The 22,299-nt window shown below is 36.4% G+C and overlaps 1 protein-coding gene across 1 annotated transcript in view; it reads left to right on the top strand.

Moving 5' to 3' along the window:
- LOC115231069 (ataxin-8-like) overlaps positions 1 to 20,757 on the top strand; it is a gene marked incomplete at its 3' end in the record, with an annotated part of 34,786 nt that extends 14,029 nt beyond the window's left edge. Inside the window, exons 2-3 of the mRNA XM_029801158.2 lie at positions 14,930 to 15,277; positions 20,448 to 20,757. Coding sequence (XP_029657018.1) covers positions 15,155 to 15,277; positions 20,448 to 20,757 — 433 coding nt within the window. The remainder of the gene's footprint in view (positions 1 to 14,929; positions 15,278 to 20,447) is intronic.
- Between the last annotated feature and the right edge of the window lie 1,542 nt (positions 20,758 to 22,299).

The following is a 22,299-nucleotide window of genomic DNA, read 5'->3' as shown; positions in this document are numbered from 1 at the left end:
TGGCAAACCAGATGGCTTTACCAGACTCCAATCTGATCTGGCAGAGTTTCTACAGCTGGATGCCCTTCCTAACGCCAACCACTCCGAGAGTGTAGTAGGTGCTTTTACATGCCACCGGCACGAGGGCCAGTCAGGTGCTACTGGCAACGGCCATACTCAAATGCTGTTTTTTTTATGTACCTATATTATATATATTATATATTATAAAATATATATATATATATTATATATTATATATATGTTATATATATTATATATGTGCATGCATGTGTAAGTAGCTCTTTCTCTATCTTTTTACATGTTTCATACATTGGACTGTGGCCATGCTGGGGCAATACCTTCAAGAGTTGAGTTCAACAAATTGACCCAGTACTTATTTTAAAGCCTGCTGCTTATCTTATTCCTCTTTTTTGCTGAAAATAAACCAACAGCATTTGTAAAGTTGTGGTGAAGGACAAATGCATGCACAAAGTCATGTCACATCACACACACACACACACACAGTATGGACTTCATTTAGTTTCTGTCCACCAAATCCACACACAATGTTTTTGTAGGCCTGTGGCTATAGTGGTGCCATGGAGTGGGACTGAACTTGGAACCGTGTGGTTGGGAAATAAAATGAGCTAAGAGATGCAACTCAGAGTGGCCAATGTTATGTATGACATACAAGATAAATTAACTCTACTTCCAGACTTATTAATTAGTAATTGGTAGAAACTCTAAATGAGAAGGGAGATAATCTCAAGAATCAGTGTGTGTGTGTGTGTGTGTGTGCTTATGTAGATCATTGTCATCATCATTGGTTCTTAACTTTTCTTTGTTTGAATGAGTCAGATGAAATTGGTTCAGATAGGTTTTACTGTGGCCAAACGTCCACTCAGTTGCTAATCTTCACTTATTTCCAAGCAAGGTAAATATTTGCTTCTTCCCAGACATGTTATCAGGGAAGATTGAAAGCAATCAACACACCTTGTATAGTTAGTGGCACAGGTTTTTTACAAGTATCACACACATACACATATAAATATACAATAGGCTTCGACAGAGTTTCATCATCATCATCATCAACCTTTGACTTTCATTTTCTACACTGGCATGGGTTGGGCAGGTTGACAGGAGCTGGTTAGCATAGGGATTGCACCAAGCTCTCACTGTCAGTCTTGGCATGGTTTTTATAGTTCCCTTCCTAAAACCAACCACATTAGGGAGTGACTGGGTGCTTTTTATATGGCACCAGCACTGCTGATGTCACCATAGTTTCTATCAACCAAATCCTCTCATAGTCAACTTCAGATTAAAGAAGAAGAAACTTGTCCTAGATGCCAGGCCTTCAGACTGAACCCATGACCTCATGGTTAGAAAGTAAACTTCTTAGCTGAACAACTATGCCACACACACAAACACATAAATATATTTGCACATATGTATAAATACATATGCATATACACACTCTTGTTCGTATTTTAGTATCTCCTCATGAAGGTGGAGGGTTGAGCAGTTCGGATGTTTGGATTATGATTGTAAGGCCATGAGTTTGATTCCTTGCATCAAAATTGTGTCCTTGAACAAGGCACTTCATTTCATGTTACTGCAGTTCTCTCAGCTGGCAAAAAATGAGTTGTACCTGTAATTCAAATGGGGAACTACATTAAAGGCATGTGTGCCTGTGGAGTGCTCAGCCATTTGCACAATAATTTTGTGACATTGCATGATGGTTGTAAATGAGCATCACCTTTATGCAAGCAGGATCTTTCATTCGGAATGTTCCATGAAAACATGTTTACCCATGGCTACAAATTACCCTACTTAGGAACAGATGAGGGTTAATGACTGGAAGAGCTTCCAACTGGAAGGGCATCTGGCCATAGAAAATCTGCTTCAGTAAATTCTGTTTGATCCATGCAAGAATGGAAAAGTGGATGTTGAAAGCATAATGTTGATTTCAAACTTGGGACCAGGAAAAAAAAAAAAAGAATAAAAATTCTGAACATTGTGTTTTCTTGGTTAATCTGTTGGTCATGCAATATGTCAGCTGTTCATTCAACTTGATCATGTGATACCTAACACCTCTGTAGGGCTCTGTCTCTCTTTCTCTTTCTTTCTCTTCTCCTCTTCTCTTCCTGTCTCTATGTTTCTCCCTCCCTACTTTCCTCTTTTAAAATACACTACCCCCTGCCCCATACACACACATCACAAAAATACATACACATGTTAAGAACTTACACATACACACACATGGAATTTTATATATGTTTACATTTATGTTTATATTTCACACTAAGTGTCGTCTCCAAAAAGTGTAAACATGCCTTCCCTGAATCTGAAATGAAAAGAAAAGCAAATTTATGAAACCCCCCCCCCCTCCACCATACATGCACATGTACACACATACACTTCACATATGTCTAACAAAGCATCTACATTAAGTTGGATATAAGATTGCATTTTGGTAGTGCTACTGCTTTTGTCGTTTATATATATATATATATAAATATATATATCTGTATAATTATTAATGACAAAACCAGTAATATGTGAAGGTGCATGGCTCAGTGGTTAGAGCATCAAGCTCACAATCACGAGGTAGTGAGTTCAGTTCCTGGATCAAGGTGTATGTTGTGTTTTTGAGCAAGACACTTTATTTCACGTTGCTCCTGTTCACTCAGTTGTAGTAATGAGTTGCGATGTTACTGGTGCCAAGCTGTATCGGCCCCTTTTACCTTTCCCTTGGATAACATCAGTGGTGTGGAAAGGGGAGGCTAGTATGCATGGCCGACTGCTGATCTTCCATAAACTACCTTTTTGTAGCCATGAGTAAACATGTTTTCATGGAACATTCCAATTGAAGGATCCTGCTTGCATAAAGGTGATGCTCATTTACAACCAATGACAGTACCACCTGACTGGCATCTGTGCCAGTGGAACTTTAAAAGCACTATTTGAGCATGGTCATTGCCAGTGCTGCCGGACTGGCTCTTGTGCAAGTGACACATAAAAAGCACCATTTGAATGTGTACCGCCTGACTGGCCATCATGCCAGTGGCACGTAAATGTACCAACTTCACTCTCGGAGTGGTTGGCGTTAGGAAGGGAATCCAGCTGTAGAAACTTTACCAGATCAGATTGGAGCCTGGTGCAGCCTTCTGGTTCACCAGTCCTCAGTCAAGCCGTCCAACCCATGACAGCATGGAAAGTGGACGTTAAATGGTGACGATGATATACGCACACACACACACACACAAACTCAAGCATGTATATGAAAATTCCTAAATCTGATGAAATGTGTGGCTTCCCTGTTTCTTGTTAGGTGTTGTTAGTTTGTTTCATCTCTAAGCTTCCAATGGGTTTGAAGAGGCATCATTGTGCCACATACTCTACCACTCTACCCATCTCCTTCAGGTGTTGTATTTGTTTTGCCAGTATTCAGGACTCCCTCTTTTTCTCCTCTGCACTTCCTTGAAGAATGGGGTTTTGGACAACCACAGCATCTTCTTACATGGCCATACCACCTCAGCTTTCTTTTTTTCACTTTCATGAGACAGTCTTCATGGAATTGGTGGTGGGGCAGGGTACACATTGTGTTGAACAGTTTTGTGGACCCGTTCATTTGTGCAACATGGTGCCAGTATAATGGTTATAAGTTCCTCTAGTAATATCACACATCCAGTGCCATTGTTTTTCTCTGCACCTCTATCAGAGTTCATGTCATACATATCCACAGAACCATACAGAATACCAGTGGACTTAGCAGTCTGATTTTGTGACTCTGTGATGTTTCTTATATCTTGAAACTGGCTTCAGTTTTTGTGGTTCCTGTCTGGAATATCTCCACTTAAAGACTGAGCTCAACAACAAATATGAACTAGTTTTATGTTATTTTGAATTTCCCCCACAGTTTTTGTTTGTTTGGTAAATTCTTTCTTTCACCACCATTAAAAATCATCTCCATCATCTTTTGTTTATTATTTCAAATGGTTTAGAGTCTCCTTCATATCTGCCAGCTACAGTTCCAGTCACTATTGTTGTGGTCCAGTTATACTGTGTTGGCACCTTCAGTTGTTCCTCATTCATTGGTAATTATATAGCTTCAGAAATGTCAAAGAGTTCTGTGATTTCCAAAGTTGTTCTAGTTGTGATTATCCCAATATATTTGAGGTATTGTACACATATATCTTAAGCATTATTATCCCATCAATCCTTCTCTTTTCAAAAGCTGTAGATTGATTGAAGGGAATTTAACTGCTATTTCTAACAGTTTGAGAAGCTGTAGTGAGACTTTACCATGGACTCCTTATAAACATTTGAAATACATAGAGTATTTATTTCCTCACAGTAATTGAAATCTGTAGTACCAGTTCCAGTAGATTGTAAGGTGTTTAATCTAGGTGGGGGATAATCTTGGCTGGATGTAGATTATTCTAATCTAGGTGGGGGATAATCTTGGCTGGATGTAGATTATTCAACTTGTTTTTCTCCAATTTTGTGACTTTCTTCTGCAAAATTCCTTTTGTTCTTTCAATTATTTTTGTCTTTGAAAGTTCCATGGTTAATGTAATAATCATAAATAACACAAATGGTGTGGTTCTCTTAATTGCAGTCCTTCCTCCATACAAACAAATTTTAAAAAATCAGTATTTTGAGTTCTTATAATGACCATCCCTCCTAAAAATATCAAAAATCAAACGTTATATTCTATTGTGCATACTTGCACCCAAATCTTTCCTTCTTCTCATGATTTTCACTTTTATCTATCATATTTTTTCAGATTAATTATTACTGGATGAATGTTCAGTGTTTCTTCATGGTTGGTCACCTACAGATTCCTTCCTGTGCCTTTCTATTTCTCTATTTCCTTACAATGTTTCTTAAATATCATTTTAATTTAATCTAATTTACCTTATCAATTTCTTTTCCTTCATTATGAAGTGTGTTTTATGGATCTGCAAATATAAATATTTACAAGAATTGTTAAAACAGATATTTCTTATTTGTTTTATTATAGTGAAGTGTAATTTCTGAATGTCAATTACTTATGTATTACAATGGATTACCTCAGTTTAAATCTTCTGATAAATAAAACTAATCTATTAGGGTTCCTGGAGACAAAACAGCCAACGTAGAAAGACATGTTTACAAACCTAGGAACACTCTACCACTCATTCTTTACCCTTCATAACTATCAATTTCCAGTTTATCCCAACTGCATTCAAAACATTTTGCTACAAACATTCATCTATTTTATACTCCATCTTTTACAAATCTTTTGTACTTAATGGTTTCTTCTTCCAAGTTGTTGTTGTGATGTCAGTAAATTGAATTTTTGTGAGTTGCCCAAATTTAACTCTGTTCCTAATTGGTTAAGTGACTTTACTCGGTGCCAGGAGGCACCCTGTGCCAGTGGGAAACACCATAATGCAGTTTCAGACAAGCCATTACAAAAGCTACCATCAGCTCCACCACACCATCACTACGATTTCTCTGTGTTTTTCAATAAACAGAGAAATATTGTATTAGACTTTCTCAATATTAATATCATCAATATCGTTCTTGGTGTTAATATCTGCACTAAGATCATCAATAGATCTTACTTGATCCTGTTCATCAGTCATTGCAGTATCAAATAAATTTTTGCTCTTTTATTTTAAAGGAACCCTTTCTTGCTACCATTGTTATTGTTTCATCTATTTCATACACCAGAGGTCACTACTAGTTCTTTGATACAAATTTCCTGTTTTAAAGTGATTTAAATTAAAGTCTTCCATCAGAATCTCATCTTTGCTATTTTTCCAAACACCAGCATCAAAATGACAAAATTTTTCTATGTTCTTCATTATAACATTTGAGACAAATGGATTTCAACTGAAACATGGCAACAAAAGGGTGAAGGGAACTTGTATCTCGTTGCTTTTGCTGTAGTTTAAGGAACCGCTACCACACCATTGCATATTGCTATAGAATGTTTGTCAGTAATGGTTTTGTGCTCTACATTCAGCCATTCTATCCCTCATTGACATCTTTGAGATTTGAACACATGTATCTTTTTTTAAATGTACAGAGTGTGATAACCACAAAAAACCTTTGCTGATTCTCTATTTTCGACCATGTCGAATAGGGAGGGTTTGTCTGCCACACCCTGTACATTGCTGTTGTTGATTCACTGTAGATCAACCACTCTAGTCATGATCATCAGGTTATGTGTAGAAAGCTTTGAGTACAGTAACAAATTAAGCCCCTTTTACAGCAGCTGGCCCCTATCTCTAGCAGACTGCATGACTACATAACTGCCACCCCCACTCTCCCATTTGCTTGTGGTTTTTCAGTGTGTTGCTTAATAGCAACTCCTCTGGATAGAATGACGTTACCTTTGTGGAGGGTGACTTCTGGGGTGTTGTGATGAATCTTGTCATTGTGGAGGTCGATGACTCTTTGGTGTGAAGTATGACATCATGATTGTCGAGGTCGATGTCTCCATGGTGGAGGTTGACTACTTGAAATCAGTCATGAGTCTGGAGTCAGAGTCAGTTAATGAGTCTGAAGTCAGAGTCAGTTATAAATTATACAAGTTGTGAAGTCAAAAAGGTATGAGTTAGTATGTCCATTGGGTCTGTAGTATGGAATGGCTGAAGCAAATTGGACAAATGATTTTGTACCGAGAACTATTGATTGGGAAAGTAACTCGAGTGCTATGAATATTTAATTTGAATGATTGATTTGTACTGATTGAGAAATTGTCAAGTGTTGAAGAGAGAGGTAATGAGATAACGAAGACAGAGATGAGAGTTAAAAGAAGTTTGAAAAGAAACAGTATGACTCCATAGAATCATCATCATCATCATCTATTAACATCAGTTTTCCTTGCTGGCATGGGTTAGCATGGAATAAAAACTGAAGTAAATTATGCCACGAGATAAGCATAAATAGTTAGGCTAGTGTTTTCTTGGAAAATACAAAAACATGAAAAATATGAAAGAAGGTTGTATTGTTAATACTACTACTAATAATAATGATGGTATGGTTTCACATTCTGTCACAAGGCCAGCAATTTCAAGAGAAGGAATAAGTTGATTGCATTGACCTCAGTTTTCAACTGGTCCTTATTTTATTGCAAAACAAAGTTGACCTTGGCAGCATTTGAACTCAGAACATAAGGATGGATGAAATGCCATGAAGCATTTTGCCCTGCATGCTAACAGTTCTACTAGCACACAGCCTTGGACGTAATAATGATAATAACAATAATAATAATAATAATTACACCATTATAGTTTTATTCCAATCTAATTCTGGCCAATGCTGACTTTACTAGACCTCCACCTCACCCCAGTCATCATGGAATTTTCTTTTACCTTAGAATATTAGACCTTACATGTTTGTGTGGTGGTGTAACTGACTGTTGCCTTTGTTGCCATGGTGATGTAAGCAGAACTGAGTGTCTAAGTTGTATTCCTATTTACAAACTGCCACAGAAATTTCCCAAATGTTGTTGCTGGCCCAGAACGATCAGAGAAACTAACAGACTTAAGCAACTGATGACATGTTTTGCCATTGTTTAATCTTTACTTTGATAATCACAGCTGTGAAAGTGAGAAACAAATTAGGAAGGTAGTTTAATTGATATCATTTAGCTACAATAGTGTTTTTAGCCAATTAAGCAATAGAAGTCTGGATTTCTATGCACTTTATTGTCAATTGTAAATGGATGACTTTTATAAATGATACTTTAACTAAATCAACCTTAAGTCTATAATCTTTCATTAAGACTGTTATCTTCAACTTTCTAATCATTATTATTAATTCAACTCTCAATCTTTCTCTTTACACTCGCAAAAACAAATTAAATAAAATTTGCCTTTTAGAAAAAAAATAACATTAGTTGTTAATGCAACTTGCAGAAACTTTAAAGTGTTGGGACAAAATACTTTGTGGTATTTCTTTCAGCTCTTTGCATTCAGAGTTCAAATTCCATCTAAATTAACTTTGCACAATTGTTTCATTTATTTTCTCGTTACTGGTACATTGTTATTGATAGCTATTGTTTCCTGGGTTCACATGTAGAGAATACTGTCCAAAGCCTTTTGGTAGTCAATCCAAGCCATGCTCAGACCCTTCTTCCTTTTTTCCGCAGTTCTTATATTTGTTGATATTTTTCAAGCATTTGAGAGCCCTTCTGCTCTTCTAGGAGCTGGTTATTTCCAATTGTTTATTTACTTTTGATGAAATTATTACAGTCACTGCTTTATCAGTTGTAGCAAGGCAGGTTATGTAGATTTTTAGAGTTTGTTGTTTCTTTAGTCTTCTCAATTAAGATTATTTCTTTCTCACTGTGTCAGTCATGTGTTGCTTTGTTAGTATCTCATAAAAATTCTCTGCTAAACCTAAAGCTGTCCCTGTGAAATATTTTAACCAAAAGTTTGCAAACTTGTCTAGTCCTGATACCTTTCAGTTATTATTATTATTATTATTTTATTTTTTTTGCAGTATGTGCTTTAGTCCTTCTGTTGTGGATGTCTTCCATTGTTCAGCTGCTGGGTCTATTGTTTTGAACAAAATTTTGCCTGGTGATTCTACCACTGCATGCACGCTTTCCAAAAATTCCACTTCCACTGCAATTAATTTCTATTTTATTTTCACCCAATTCATAATAAAATCGCTTGGGGCTGGGGTTAAACTATGTAATTTGTACAAAGAATCACCATTTTTATATTAACAGATCTTCATCGTTGACCAAAGTTCTCTAGTTTCAGTAATTATCCATTTTCAGTACATCCTTTTCCATTATCTTATCTTTCTGTATCATATTTCTCTCCTCTTTTTTTTTCTTCTGTTGTGTTGTTTTATTATTAAGTATTTAGAGGTTTTCTCTCCTCTGTTTTTTGTCCTGAATATTTCTTATGATGATGATGATGATTGCATATTTGGGTTTTCTTATTTCTCTTTGAGTAGATCTGAAGACCCACTCACTTTCTTACTCCACAAATATGGTTTCATTTAACCTAGTGATACTGATGTTTGGGTTTTATTTTAATTATGTCTGTGATGGTCAGCTTAACAGTTTTTATTGTTGTTGTTGTTCGATCATTGAGTTTTATTTTGGGGAAATACTATCATTGGTTTATAAGAAGATTTTCTGTTGGCTCTAAGTCTAAAATTATTTCCATCTTGAGATTTTTATGGTCGTGATTTCCACCTTTTGAGTTTCCTATTCTTGAATCTTTCTCACATTCCCTTTTATTTATTTATTTATTTATTTATTTATTTATTTATTTATGTTTCTTGTGCCTGTTTTGGTTGGTCAGTATTCCGTAGGTCTTATATTGTTTCAGTTTGTTGCATTTTGTTTTGTTTGACTAAAAATTCTTCAAAGTGGTGCTCCAGCATGGCTGCAGTTCAATGACTGAAACAAGTAAAAGACCAACATATAGGGAAAGACTATCAGGGTGCTGCAATAGTTGTAGAAAGAAAAGATTAACGGTTTATGATTGAGGGTAATGTCTGATGAATTAAGTAACCTTGGTAAGAATGGTAAACATGCTGTTGTATGGTAGAGGAATCAAAGAGAAGAAGCTGCTGTGTGTGTGTGTGGTTCTTGCATATTGTCGAATAATTTTGTTTGGGGAAGTCAGATGGACTTTTTGCTTTATATGTGCTTCTATATTTGTGTCTAGCAATGGTTGCAACCATCTCTAGAAGAACATTATTATGGTATTTGACATATGATAGCAAAATTTCTTTTCATAATCACTTACTAATGAAACATCTTAATACTTTCATGAAGTTTTGGAACAAATGTTTTGTAGCTGAGATAATTAACTATCCAATTAGGGCTCATAACTACTTGAATTTCTGCTTTGAAGAATTGTAGCAAGGAGATGATGAGATGGTACTGGGGTGGGGATGTTTTTTCTTAAATTACCACTCAGCCGCATGTTGCTGTCTCTTTAAGACCTTGCTACATGAAACACACCTTATTTTTACTAAGAATTATTAAAACATCATTCTAGTGTTGTCATTTTGTGTGAAGACCAGTTCTTATCTAACTTTTAAGGTCTGCAAAAATCTCTGATTCCCAACATTGATGAGTTTTTACTCTTCCAGTGTGTCTTCCCTCTCCTTTGAAGTGGTTTGTGATCCTTACCATTTAGATGTCAGTCGTGGAAGGAAACTGAAAACCTCAATGCAATTCTGGACACCAAATAAAGAAAAACTTGCTTTCTTGGAATCAAGAAATGAAAGGAGACCAAGTAACAAGCAGCATTTCTTCTGACGGAGATTCATGAGAGAAAAGAATAAAGATAATCTAAACATGAACTGGTACCTGGCATGTGTGCAAGACCACCACTGGATGGCATGTTGGATTGATTCTACAAGAGTAATGAATAACCACTTACAAGAGTAATGAATAATCACTTAGCTGAAGAGGTTTGATGCCTGCATCATAAATTACAGCAACTTATATGTCCAATGGAACTGTCATTGTTTCCTCAATAAACTTTAAAATTCACATCTCCTTCAATGAGGATGGTTGCAGATTAACTAAATTATGTACTTATTTGGTCAGCCCTCAATATATTACAGTTGTTCTAGAACAAGCTTGAAGAGACAACTCTAAAACAACAGTATTAGCTACAAGTATATGTGTGTAAATGTGTGGGTGTAAACACACACACACACATCAGAACCTAAAGCAATGAATTATTACTTTGTATCAAAAGATTTCTTTCTTTAGCAAAAAAAAAAAAAAATGAAACAAAGAAAAAATACTTTTCAGAATATTGAAAGAAAAAAATGTAATTTTTAAAAATCTTCTACTATATTGTTTTAGGATCTGTTTGATTAAAACATGCAATCTCTCTTACTCTCTCTCTCTGCACATACTCATACATACATTTATGCATGCATATATATATATATATATATATATATATGCACACATACATATAAGTGTTTTCGGTATGACTTTAAACTGCATCTAGTTGTGGGGCCCTGTTTCAGGTGGTGGCCATGGTTGGCAGTGCATGTGAAAATGTGACAAACTGCAGCTTTTTAAATACATTTCTTGGTGGTATTCTGGGCTGTTAAGGTGTTTTGAAACTGTCCCTTTTCTGTTTATAAAAGGGTGTATGTGTGTTACACATCATTCCCATTATGGTGTGCAGTATATGTTTCACATATTATAATCTCTGTGTGTCTGCTTTATTATTGCTGGAGTCTTGTCATTCATTTGCTGTTGTTTAAATATATCTTTCCGGCTTTTTTGGAATATCACAAAAGTTGCTGCTCCATTTGTAAGACCATTCTTCCACTATTTGTTGGTTTGTGGTTATGGTGGTAGTAGTAGTAGTAGTAGTAGGCTCCCTTGATAATTTGTGTTAAATGGTTGAGGGGGTGTGGATAAATCTACCTGGTCCTTTCACTTTCCTGTTTACCTGTCAATTAACCTGTTGTCTTCTCTTAATACTCTTATCAACTTTTTGCCATCTCCCACACTAGACATTTTTTTACATTAGTCAATTTATGGCTGTGTATAGATAAGGAAGTGGTGGTGCTGGTGGTAGTGGTGGTGGGGTGGCAGTGGTGGTACTGGTGGTAGTGGTAGTGGGGTGGCAGTGGTGGTACTGGTTGTAGTGGTGGTGGGGTGGCAGTGGTGGTACTGGTGGTAGTGGTGGTGGGGTGGCAGTGGTGGTGCTGGTGGTAGTGGTGGTGGGGTGGCAGTGGTGGTTATGGGCTAGAATGAGTGGTGGCTGATGCTATTGCTGACTGACAATTTACAATGACTTCACTTGTGTGGGGTGACTTGGTGGTTGTTGTTGTTGTTGTGGTGGTGGTGGTGGTGGTGATGCATCCCCATCCCCCACTTACCTGTCACTACCACCACCACCACCTCATTTCTTTTTCTGTTCTTTCTCTTTCCCCTCTCTCTCTCTCTCTCTCTCTCTCTGACCCCTATAAGTAAACACTGTCTCAGTCATTTAATTAGACAAACACCTTGCAGCTGTTAAATTAACTCACTGACTCTGGACCCATAAATTTGACCCCTCCTCCCCCTCTATCTCTCACTCCTGCTTGGTGTCTGTAAAGTAGGGGTTTCCTCTTTCACTCTTTCTCAGTCTCTCAGTGGAGATAATAAGGAAAAATTTGGTGAATTGTATATTTATTGGGTCAGTATAGTTAGGACTAGTGGTAGTGGTGCTGGTGGCCATGGTGTGAGTGGAGGTGGTAGTGGTTGGTTCTGCTAGTTGTGTTGGAAGTTGATCAGGTTTGTTAATGGCAGATGTGATTGTTTAATTCTTTAGTTTGATGTAACCATCACCTCCACCCACCCATCTTCCGCGCCATATTGGTACAAACCCTTCCCCTCCTTTTCACATATAAATGTTCTATTATATCTTTTCTCTCTCTCCCATTGCTCTAAAGTTGTGTCTTATAAGGTGGCATCTCAATTTAGCAGAGGTTGATGTTCTTTTGGGATGGGGGTGGGGTAATATTTGATCTCAAGTTGGGCCTGATTGAGCAGCTCTTAAAATTCATAGGTGTTCTAGCCATGACCATCATGTCTGCTTTTCATGTCTACAACTTCTACTTTACAGACATTATATCTCAGGTTATGTTGTCCAGTGTGTCCCTCCCTTTTGAAGAGTGTAGGTTATGGTTTGGAGTAGATTTGTCTGCTATTTCTATTCAGTCAAACAACCACTCAGAAGCTCTCATTTTCACTTGGTGTTGTCAAGGGAATTAGCATTGAAGAATGTTGGCATGATTTACTGTTTGGAATTACTTCAGTGTCTCATTGTTCTGAGTTCAGATGTCATCAAGGCTAACTTAGTCTTTCCTTGTGTTTGCTGGTCAATAATTGATGAAATAACCAATGGGCAGTGATCAGTTCTATAAATATTATATGCCTTGTTATCTGGTCAAAAACATGTAACATTGCTTCATTATTGTTGAAGTGGTATGTATGATACATAGTAGTGATGTTACATTTGTCACTGTTGCTGTTGCATACAATAGCTGTGTTACATTGGTGCCACTGGTGATGTAACGTTCAGTAGTAATGTTACTTTTTAAAGTAATTGTTCACTGTCAGTTGGAATTGTTCAGTGATTCTGTTGCTATTCCAAAGCCAGCCATAAAACATCATAGCTTTATTTTTGAGTCACAAACATCAAATCTTGAGCTCATGTTCAAATGATTTTTGTTCTTATCCTGTGTGATCCTTTTTCTAATGATTAGTGTCGTTTCAAAGAGAATATAATTGTATACCATGGATGATTGTCTTTAGATTTGTACTTCATTCCAGTCTGTCAAGAATCGAAATCAAAAGACACACAACAAGATGCATCATTGAACTAAATTCTTCCTGTCAGCTTGAAACATCTAACAATTTTTCCCTCTACTGTTTTTCTTTGATGTGTATATATGTTTGTGCGTGCGTGTATGTGAACACATACCCCCCCACACACACACATTATTTACTTTCCGTAGTAATAATAATAATAATAATAATAATAATGATAAAGACACAAACCATTTTATCAAAACCAAATACAACCAACTGTGACACTACACTCAACCATTATTTCAATATTGCTCTCTGAAAATAATTCTTGGTTGTAATTTTATTTTATGTTAACCTGCTTAGCCTTTCTCTAAGCTTCCAACTTTATTTTCTGTCTTGACTCCATAACACCTTAATTTAATTACTCTAATTTTGTAATTAGTTTTACTAAAAAAAGCAACAGTAAAAAAAGATATCCTCCCCTCCTTTAGCCGAACAAATAATATTTGATTATTGATATATTATACCAGTTTAAAGGGTTGTTTAAATTATTTGATTAATGACCTTCATACGTTAACTGCTTTCCTAGCTCTTATCACATGGTATTGGTGTTCATATAGTTTTTCTTTTAAAAACTAAAAAGAAATGCTCTCTCTCTCTCTCTCTCTCTCTCTCTCTCTCTCTCTCTTCTCTCTCTCTCTCTCTCTCTCTCTCTCTCTTCTCTCTCTCTCTCTCTCTCTCAATTTCTAATATTTATTTGATTTGGTTCGTTTTTTTTCAGTTTAGTAATTAAAACACATTGTGCCATTGTTAGTGTGTTGGCAGGTGTAAGTGGGGAAGAAGTTTTAGATATAGAACTAGATTCCAATGTTAAATTGAACAAAATGGTTTAATAGAGAGAAAGTGAGAGATTGGTTATTTTATTTTGGTTTATATTTTCATTTACCCAGGTATATTTTCAACTCTCCATTTGAAGTTTCTTCTCCATAATTAAACCATTTTCTCCTTCTTTAGCTGAATCCAAGAACTGTTATTTCATTTCTGTTTGGAGTCAATTGAAATAACCCAATATAAACTTTTTTACTGGTTGTACAATATTTGTCAAAATTCCGAAGAAGTTCTGACAAGGAATTGAGCCTTGTTAACCATTGTGTCTCTGCTCCAAACTGTTAGCTCTATTGTTCTCCACTGTTAATTGATTAACAAACAGAAAGCACATTTCTATTTAGCACACTTGCATGAAATAAATAAAACATTGGCTAATTTATTAATACATATGACTAATTTATTAATTGACTAATATATTAATACATATGACTAATACTGGAAAAGTCAATATCTCCTGAGTGAGAGTTAGATGTTTCCCACTAATAAATACTTTGGCCATTCACTGAAATAACTATTGAGTTATTAATTAATATTACAAGTAAATGAAATCTTGTTTTCTCAGAAAACACCTACCTGTCAGTGCTGCTGATGATAGAAGCTAATGATTTGATTGCAGCAAATAAAGTTTCCTACAAGAACACTTCAGTGATATTAATAAAAGAAAACTCTTATTTTTCTGGAAATAATGTAAATCAATTGTTTTTGTTTTCCTTGTTTTAATTTTAAAATATAGTTTGTTTGTTTCTCCTTTGTCTTTTGTAGGGACAAGTACAAGCTCTCGCTCCACATCTGTCAATAAAGTCACCAGTAACAGGAGCAGCTAAACGAAAGTCGAAATCATTGGTTGACAACAGTTCTTCTGCTGTAGCGCTACAACAACAACTAGCTCAGGTCCAAGCACAGGTACAACAACATCAGCAGCAGCAGCAACAACAGCAGGCTGCAGTGGCAGCAGCAGCAGCTGCCGTGCAACAAACCCCTCTCATCATGCTGGCTGCACAGCAAGGCTTGAATCCACAACAGATGCAGCAGCTGTTGCAACAACAACTCCTGAATCCGAACCAGCTGCAACAAGTTATGCAACAACAGACGTTACTCTTGCAGCAACAGGTCAGTTGCACCACTTCCAAAAATATGGCTCATGTTCTTTTTTTATGCAGTGACCTTCATTTTACATTAGACAGACCCTAATTGGAAAATGCTAAAATGCCATACCAGGTCCTTCCTTGTGACAGGGTGAAATTCTTTGATTTCCTTCATCATCATCATCATCGTTTAACATCCGTTTTCCATGCTAGCATGGGTTGGACGGTTCAACCGGGGTCTGGGAAGCCAGGAGGCTGCACCAGGCTCCAGTCTGATCTGGCAGTGTTTCTACAGCTGGATGCCCTTCCTAACACCAACCACTCCGTGAGTGTAGTGGGTGCTTTTTACATGCCACCGGCACAGGTGCCAGGCGAGGCTGGCAATGGCCACGATCGGTTGGTGCTTTTTACGTGCCACCGGCACTGGCAATGACCACGTTCAGATGGTGCATTTTATGTGCCACCAGTACTCTAGAATAGAAACATTTAACGCAGCTAAGACATTGTAGTTTAACCAATCAGCTGTTGTCCCTTACAACAACATAAAGACGGCAAAAGTTTCTGTAGTTGAACCAGTCAGATATGCTCTCTCATACAACAAAAGAAACCATTGCTATTTTGATCTTTACACTTTATTACATTTCTCTTCAATTTTAATCCAGTAAAATTACTATTGCCAGTAGAAGAATCAATAAAGATCCAGGTCTTATGTCTAAAATATTGAGTTATTAAATAACACCAACCGTTTGATGATGCTTATGTAATAGTGTTGGAGATGCATGAATATCACAGATTGCTGTTTGCTGCACTTTTTCAATCTACAATGCTTCATGTCTACAAATGTAACCATTTCCTAAGAGAAATTGCTTTAATCTGCTCCCATAGTGTCTTCTTTGCTGTTTCCAGTCAACCTCTTCACCAAAAAATATTTCTTTTAGTTAAGCCCATGCTCAAGTTTTGTCTTTGTTCTTGAAAGGCTTTTATTTATTTAGTTGATTTGGAAAATTTTAGGCATTTGTGTTAGGGAAGGGTTTAAATTAGAACTTTGACATACAAAACGAAATGCTTTAACATTCAATTCTTCATATATTGTTCCTACGATCTTCACCATCTCTATGCTTGTTACCACCATCACTACTACTACTACTTTCTTTGTACTATGCCATCACCATTATTCTGCAAGGCTACCTCGTGTTGTTTTACTATTTCTGTGAAGCTGGATCTACGGCAGTTGCGACACTGGACTTCTGAATTAGTAGCTTCTCTACAGAAGATTAATCACTAATCTCTCTCCCTACTTAAATGTAAAATCAATTATCATAGACTCTCTTTCATTCCATTTAGACTGTTCCATTCAAAGAAAGACTACACAGGCAACATGGGTGCTGACCTTCTCCAATTTAACCCTCCCCCCCTCTCGACTTTTATTTATACTCTTCCAGTTCTTGACTGTTTTGAATGTCCTCTGTTTTCCAGTAAAGTTAGACATTCAGCTTTTCTCTTTCTGATATTTATTTCATCTGATTTGCTTCCAAGCTTTCCTCAATTCTTATTTTGTCTACTGTTTCATGTAAAATTCCTGTTTGCATGCAAACATGTATTCCAATATATTTGTTTATATTTCTATAAATACACACATTCCTATCATTATTGATTTATTTCTGTTTCTTCATATTATAACAAATGTAAACAAACAAGGCAAAAATTGTTTTGTAGATATTTGCTGCATTTATTTTTTTCCTTTCCATAAACATTTAGTACGTATGAATGTAGTGTGCACACATACACACACACACATACGTATATGTGTGTTATAAATATGTGTGTTTATATGTGTGAGTGTATTTGTCTATATTTTTATGTATGCGTTTATACTGTTTCAGTACAAAAGTAGATCTACTTAATTATAATAATTAGATACATTTAATTATGATTATTTAGCCAAACAACACTTCCCCCAAAAAAACAATTTTCAACTTTGATATTATCTGCTGTTATTTCTTTTCATTTCTATTTTTTCCTTTTCACTTCATCTTTTATTCACACAAATCTGTTCATCACTTTCTTTCTTTCTGATTTCTAAATCCCTGTCTTTACTCTAGCATTCCTTCTTCCATATTACTATATACCAGTAATATATCACATACTTTCACATCTTTTAAATTTCTGCTACTCTTCCCTTGGAGAACCTGTAAATGGTTATTCAACTTTGAAATAGCAGTCAAATTTTCCTCAAGTTACATTATACTGTAACCAAACATGTTGGAATGTGGTATTCAGTTTCTACCCAAAGGTAAAAAAAAAGGATGGTCATACCAGAATGCCATTGATTCTAAAACTTTCTCAATTTAGGTTGATCTGGCTTTTAACAACAATCCCTAGTCCCCGATACCAGCATGTTTGATGTCTTCTCCTCAAGTTTGTGAGTCACACCTTGTAGCTGTTCCTTTTATTCATTTATCTTATCTCCTCCTTATTTCCACTCCTTGTTGCCATTCACTGCAGCCAGTTTATGTTGCCACCTGTTCAGCGTTGCAGTCATATCTCTCACAACACACTTCTCTTACATCGGACCATTTAGTTTAACTCCATTGAAGTTAGAGCATGCTTACAGAGATTGGTTTACAGCATGTGACTCTCGTAAGCCAATCATCTCTTCAGCTTTAAGACAATCCTCTCTTAACATTTCATCCTGAGCAGTTGATAATCCTGAATCCTTTTGGGTTATTGCAGTTTGATGTTAATCAAATTGTAACTTTAAAATATTTATATTAGAGAAACTAAGATTGTTTTACTTTGTGATTCTGTTTTAATTGATGAACAGTTAATCCAAGAAAGTGACTCAACACGGATGGAAATCTTAATTGAGAAAATTACTATTTTTAAATCTTACAACAAGAGATATTAAGTGATAGTACTTTGTTTGCCAACATAACATGCCAGTCCTGGTGTAGGATGAATGTTGCTGTAATTTAGCCCCAGCTGGAGACGATGTCTCCTGGGGCTAAATTATAGCAACATTTGTCCTAAACCAGGACTGTCATGTTATGTTGGCAAACAATCTTAATTTAATTCATAAATAACTTAAAATATTGACTGTCTTTAATCTTTAATCCTAATTACAATATGCTGGAAGAAAAAAAAATTAAAAGAAAATGTGTGTGTAAGTAATAACATATACTTATGTATGTGTATACAAATACATTTGTGTGTGTGTGTTTATCTACACCTATAAATCAACAAATACAGATCAATAGAATAAGTAATGGGCTAAAGAAAGTACTGGCAAGGAGAGGAGAGGAGGTTCTGCTAAACTAGTGTCTGAATTGTGAAGAGACTGATGGAGGGCTGTGATAAGCCTTTCACAACTCTTTCTCTCCATAAAAAGTAGCAGGAGGTCTGTATACTAAAAACTTTATTCAACAACTAATCATCTAGATCAGCTTCCAGTTTGGATAAGAGAAAGATATCACCCACCTCATCATGTTCCCAAATGTTAAAGATTGTGTTAAGACAATTTTTAAATTATTTGATTCTGGACAACATCATTGTAATTATGGGAACATTTGGTAGACTATTCCGCAGAGAATCAAAATGGGTTCATATCATTATCATGAGAATTTAACATCCATGTTAGATGGTTTGATAAAATCCAACATGTCTGAAGACAATGTTGGACTCTAGGATTCATTTTGATATGGTTTCTATAGCTGGATGTTCTTCCCAATGCCAACCACTTTATAAATTTTGCATTACCGTCATTGATTGTTGCAAATATGTTCCACAGTTTTCAACTCCTCACTTTTCATGTCATTACCACTTGAGGTATACTCTCTCTATTGAATGCAACTTGTTGTAAATCTGTGATTGCTTATTATAACTGTTTTATTGTAAACAAACTTACCAGACATTATCATTTTACATACCTTCTTTATAATAGTTATATTGTAAAGGGATTGACAAAACATTCATTTGCAGCAACAGACCATTTTTTTATGTAGATTCCTCTAAAACCATGATTTCAGGTTGTAGTAACAAACTGCTTCCAGAATCCTTTGTCATCTGCTGTCATTCATCATCATCATTATCATCATCGTTTAGCGTCCGTTTTCCATGCTAGCATGTGTTGGACGGTTCTACTGGGGTCTGTGAAGCCAGAAGGCTTCATCAGGCCCAGTCAAATCTGGCAGTGTTTCTACAGCTGGATGCCCTTCCTAACGCCAACCACTCCATGAGTATAGTGGGTACTTTTTACGTGCCACCCGCACAGGTGCCAGACAGAGCTGGCAATTAATAGGATTAAACCAAAGTCTCATTGAGCTTTTGAAATTATCAGAATGAAAAGAGTTTGGTTGTTCTAAAAACTCAATTCTCAACAACAGTTGATATGTCTTTGAGCGAAACATCTCCATTGAAATATTTGAGTGAAGTTCAGGTGATGGTGCCCTAAATGTCTTCCAAAGCAAAGCTACAGATTAAATAGCTGAGTAGATAATCTGTTGAACTCACTAGCCCTTGATTTTTAGGTTTAGTCCCACTGCCGTTATATTCCTTTATTTCCTGGACAGCAGACATTATTTTCCAAGCCTTGTTTCTCTTAGTTGTCAAGATGAAGCACCAAATTACACAAAAGAAGTTAGCTGTGAAATGTTACTGTCTTAACCAGGGGTACGTGTAGTTCTCATCTATTTAATGCCACAGAATCTATGAGATAATAAACATCGATCCAGTAGCCTCTGGAATTGACAAACTATTAATCAAATGATTTAAAATACATTCAACTAACATTCTTTGTTATATTATATGTAGTGGCAGTGACACTACACCTTTCTCAAGTCATTAGGAACTATGAAAACATCAAACAAGGGAAGTTCTTTCTTGAGGAGATCATTCAACTTGATGCATGATTATTGCAATAAACGGTTTTTTCAAAAAAAAAAAGGAAAAAAACATTTTTCTTGTATTTTTCAGTTCTAAAACTATTTTATGTCCTTAGTTTGTTACTTCACTTTTTTTCTTCTCCAAAAGTGTTGTATAGGATTTGCATAGTTATCAGTAAAGTAATAATCGTAAAATAAACATAACAAGTTACTGTTATCTTTCTTATGGTGTTTTTATGCATTCTGTAGTGACTCTGCCTTTAGACTAGGATTGCTAAACGAAATAACTAATAAGAATATTTTCAATCTTTTTAGCAACAACAAAAATTACAAGAACAATTACTGCACCAGCTGAATGAACAGCTGCAACTCAACATTCTACAGCAATCTCAACTCTTGCAACAGCAACAGCAGCAACAGCAGAATGTGTCAGGTGTACAGTCAGGTCCCCTCCATAGTTCGGTTACAGCATCAGAAAAAAATAAAAATAGCAAACAGATGAAGCAACGAATGCATGAGTTAAGTATACAACAACAACAGTTAATACAACAGATACAGTTCCAACAACGGCAGTTCCTTTTATCCCAGGGAATCGGACTTGTACAGCCATTTGGGGTACCTCAAAGTGAGTAAACTTTATTATTTTTAACATATTTCTAATAAATAGTCACAACAACAATATTATTTATGCATGTTTACTTTGGCTCATCTTGATGTGTTGTTGTTATTATTAGTTAGTGAAGGCGTATGGCTCAGTGGGTTGGAGCATCGAACTTATGATCGTGAGGTTGTGAGTTCGATTCCCGGACCGGGCTGCGTGTTGTTTTCTTGAGCAAGACACTTTATTTCATGTTGCTCCAGTTAACTCAGCTGTGGAAATTAGTTGTGACATCACTGGTGCCAAGCTGTATTGGCCCCTTTGCCTTTCCCTTCGATAACATCAGTGGTGTGGAGAGGGGAGGCTGGTATGCATGAGCAACTGCTGGCCTTCCATAAACAACTTTGCCCGGACTTGTGCCTCGGACGGTAACTTTCTAGGTGCAATCCCATGGTCATTCTTGACTGAAGGGGGTCTCCTCCATTATTAGTTAGGGTGATGAATGGCAGAAGTTGTAGAATTCCTAACCAAATGCCTTGCTGTATTATGTTCTCGTATATTCTATGTTCAAACCTGTTGGAGATGATTTTACATTTCATCTTTCCAGGATCCATAAATTGAGCTCCTATCAAGTCCTAGTAACTAAACTCTCTTCTTCCAAATGTCTGACCATTGTTATTAATATTGACATATTTTCAACACCTAATAACCATTCTCACTCTTGCCTCCTCCATACGCTTGTGTATGTGTGTGTGTGGCAGTTGTATAAAGAAGAGCTACATACACAAAATGACTGGGCCCTAAAGAGGAGAGACACCTGAGCAGACATGGAGAAGAAGTCTTGCAGGTTGCGCTTAAGCATATATCTCTTGAAGATGGCAAAAGACTGTTGACTGGTGACTCAGTACTAGAGGCAACTGTCTAATTGTATAAACAATGCTAAACGAACTTGAAAATTGAGGCTAGTGATGGAGGCATAAAATACATATAATTAGTCTTAATTTCAGTTCATCTTCCACACACTTCCACTCATTCATATATGTAGCTTGCACCCCCACATACTACATACACATCTACCACACATGCACACACACTTCCATTTCCTGACATGTACAAAAAAACCTTTCACACATGCCAATATAGACACATGTGCAGACATACATGTACATATGTATACACAAACACATACACATATGCAAATACACACACACACAGCAGCACCAATGCACTGACACCCCCACACATTCATACTCATGTACACACAAATACATATACACACACACAGCAATACCAATGCACTCACACACAGCATACCAATGCACTCACACACTTGTCACTTTGCTTTTCACACACACACACACACACACATCTGTATGCATATACACACACATACTCACACACTCATACACACACAGCAACACCAATGCACTCACAAACTTGTCACCTTGCCTCACACTGCCAAATTTAACCATGGCTGCAGGCCTGTCCACACCACTCCTTTACATATACTTTACTCACACTAACACAAACACATGTGCACACAGATACTACTACTACTACTACCACCAC

Source organism: Octopus sinensis, unplaced genomic scaffold, assembly GCF_006345805.1.
Source record: "Octopus sinensis unplaced genomic scaffold, ASM634580v1 Contig17300, whole genome shotgun sequence".
NCBI classification, from domain to species: Eukaryota; Metazoa; Mollusca; class Cephalopoda; order Octopoda; family Octopodidae; genus Octopus; species Octopus sinensis.
This window is presented reverse-complemented; position numbering and strand designations above follow the sequence as displayed.